Here is a 2821-nt window from a genome sequence, read left to right as displayed (position 1 = left end):
CATGCAAGTAGAGTAAGTAAGTAGTAAGTAGCTACACGCCGCTCATCCCTGGTCCTGGCAGACGGCACCGGCCAAGAGAGCTTGGCGCCGCGGCACCGTCGCCTCGGCCGGCTTCCACCCCGCGCCTCGTCGGGCAGAAGAGCGAAGAGCGCCGTGTCTGGGAGATGCGCAGACGGCGCAGCAGACCTGGGAGACCTGGGAGATGCGCAGACCTGGCAGACCTGGCAGACTTGGGCCTGCGTCATTCTCTTGCGCTCTCTCGCGGAGGGGGCGGGTTGGAGCTTCACACGGCTTGGAACCTCCCTCCGCGCAAAACATAACATCCATCTACCTATCTGCACTCTTAACTGTATCCACCTACCGTTGCCCTCCTCAGAGCGCAGGATACAGTACACACACATCCAGCTCAGTCTCACTCACTCACTCCCACTCCGCCTCGCTCACTCTCTCACTCTCTCACTCTCTCGCTCACTCTCTCACTCACTCTCACTCTCTCACTCACTCTCACTCTCTCACTCACTCTCACTCTCTCACTTTCACTTTCACTCTCACTCTCACTCTCACTCTCACTCTCACTCTCACTCTCACTCTCTCCTCCCCTTCCCGCCAAGCTCTCGGCGCCTTCTGGGCTTTCTGGCGTGGCTCTTGGCCGCCCGTCTCCTCCGCCTTACCCTTCGCCTTCACTTTTTTTTTTTTTTTCCCTCGTCTTCCTCTCGCCCTTTTATTTTTCTGCCCGTGCTGTGTTGGCTCTGGGTTCCTCTCGGCATATTCTGCCCGCCTCTCTGCTCTGCTCTTCGCCTCTGCTCTCTTTTCCTCCCGCCAGTCCGTGGCATGGGTGAGTATGAGTCTGCAGAAGAGCCCTCCCTGCACCGGCCCCTGCTCCGGCCCCTGCGCCTCCAGCCTCCAGCTCTCGTCGTTCCCTCTCTCTTGCTCTGCACATTCACAATACAACTCTCTGCCCCTAGCGTGGACCGCCTGGGACGAATGGTGTGATACCGTAGAGTGCCTATCTCCGCAGGTCCCCCTGCGTTGATTGCTAAGGAAGAAGAACCCCCAAATCCCCATCCCGGCGCCATGCTGCACTCCTCCCCCCCCGGAATGACCCTCCGCAACGACTGCTGCCGCCATCCACCAAACAGACCTCCCCCTCCCTCCTCCGTCTTCACTCCCCACCAACCCGAACCCGCGCCAGATCCTGCTCCAGCTCCAGCTCCAGCTCCAGCTCCTCATCCTCATCCTCCTTCTACGGCCACCCAGATATATACCCCCGCAAACCCCAACGGCAATGGCCCCTCGCATCTGCTCTCCGCCTATCTCGCCCCGTCGCAATCTACCATGGACGCCCGGTCAGGGCCCGGCTCCAGGACTACACTTCCACTCACCATCCCCCGGCTTCCTTCAATGGCGGGACATTCGAACCCCTATTTGCAGAGGAACAGGAACGGCAGGAGCGCGGTTTATGAGGAGGATGTGGATGTGGCGGATGAGAACGATGTCGATGCGGGGGTCGCAGCGACGGATGGGGAGAATGCCTTTTTCATCCTGGTAAGATCAACACCTTGTTCTCTCTTTCTTTCTCCTTTTCATTCCATTTCATTTCTTTTCTTCTCTTTTATTTTATTGGAGAAATACTTGGTTTTGGTTGTGTTCAGTTTGAAACCGATGGTTGTTGCAGAGGGAGGCAGGCTTCTTCGAAAATGGCCAACCACCAAAGCAATCCCCGCAGACGAGACAAATGAAAAAGGCGGAAAACGAAAATGCATACATCCCCCAGAACAAAACCCGTCTTCAGAAGAGTAACCTGAAGAAAGCCCTCCAGCTGACCAAAAAGACATACAGCTCCGCCTCTCCTTCGTCGTCCCACCCTTCTCCCTCTTCGCAGCCCTGTACACCCTGTTCACCCTGCTCTTCCTCCTCCTCACCTCCCCACTCCGCCTCTGCCCACCAAACCGGGGGCCCTTCTTCAAACACCCCCTCTCAACACAGATATCCTCCCTCCTCCTCCCGCTCCTGCACTCCCACCAGCGCCTCATTGACCCGCATCGAAAACCCCCCTTGCACCCCCATCTCCATAACGATGGCCGCAGATATAAGAAGAAACATAGACACGACATCGATTATCGGCAAAAACCCGCAACGACGACGGATATGCACCACGCCCCTTGCCCATCCGCTTCCATCCCCTGCTTCTCACCACCACCACCCACCCCCGCACCCCCACACCCACATCCACACCCACATCCACCGCAACAGCAACAACAGCCACAGCCATCAACCCACTCTCACTCTCACTTCCCAACCCTCCTTGTCCTCATCCTCATCCACCTCCTCTCCCCCTTTCTTCTCGCCCCTTTGCTCTTGGCAATGTGGATCGCCTCCTTCTTCTGGGTCTTTGCGATGATCGTGGGCAACCCCGATGGTACCGAGAGGAGGGATGATGGGCGCGTGGCAGTGTTGGGGGTGAGGAATTGGTGGGCCGGTTGGCTTGGGAGGGGGAGAAGGAGAGAGAGGGGGGATGAGGGGTTTGATTTTTGATTTTTGATTTTTGATTTTTTTTTTTTGATTCTGATTTTGGGATATGTGGGTGTTTGGATTTGTGGATTTGTTGGGTGGGCGTTACTTTCTTTGGATGGGATGGGATTTGCATTGGGGTGGCTTGAGGTAGTTAGATTTCTTGTTGATACATGATACAACAGAGCTCGTTCAGTAAGCTTCTTCCCATCCATCGTCATTATATTCCAAAAGTAAAAGCGTAAAAAACAACAGCGTAATAATAACAGCTAAACCAAAAGAACCCCCCCCCCCCCCCCCCCCCCCCCCC

The 2821-nt window shown here is 56.1% G+C and overlaps 2 protein-coding genes across 2 annotated transcripts in view; one reads left to right on the top strand and one right to left on the bottom strand.

Annotated features, from left to right (window-relative positions):
* Nucleotides 1–327, bottom strand: part of PAAG_00079 (hypothetical protein) — a gene marked incomplete at both ends in the record, with an annotated part of 1621 nt that extends 1294 nt beyond the window's left edge. The window contains one exon of the mRNA XM_015843897.1: nt 69–327. Coding sequence (XP_015700232.1) covers nt 69–327 — 259 coding nt within the window. The remainder of the gene's footprint in view (nt 1–68) is intronic.
* A 747-nt stretch (nt 328–1074) lies between these two features.
* Nucleotides 1075–2535, top strand: PAAG_00078 (hypothetical protein; the record flags this gene model as incomplete). Its single annotated transcript, XM_002797493.1, has 2 exons — nt 1075–1545; nt 1840–2535. 2 exons carry the CDS (start codon nt 1075–1077, stop codon nt 2533–2535), a joined length of 1167 nt encoding a protein of 388 aa, XP_002797539.1.
* Between the last annotated feature and the right edge of the window lie 286 nt (nt 2536–2821).

The sequence above is a fragment of the Paracoccidioides lutzii genome (genome assembly GCF_000150705.2).
Source record: "Paracoccidioides lutzii Pb01 unplaced genomic scaffold supercont2.1, whole genome shotgun sequence".
Taxonomy (NCBI): domain Eukaryota; kingdom Fungi; phylum Ascomycota; class Eurotiomycetes; order Onygenales; family Ajellomycetaceae; genus Paracoccidioides; species Paracoccidioides lutzii.
Note: the sequence above shows the minus strand (reverse complement) of the source record. Positions and strands in the feature narration are given on the sequence as shown.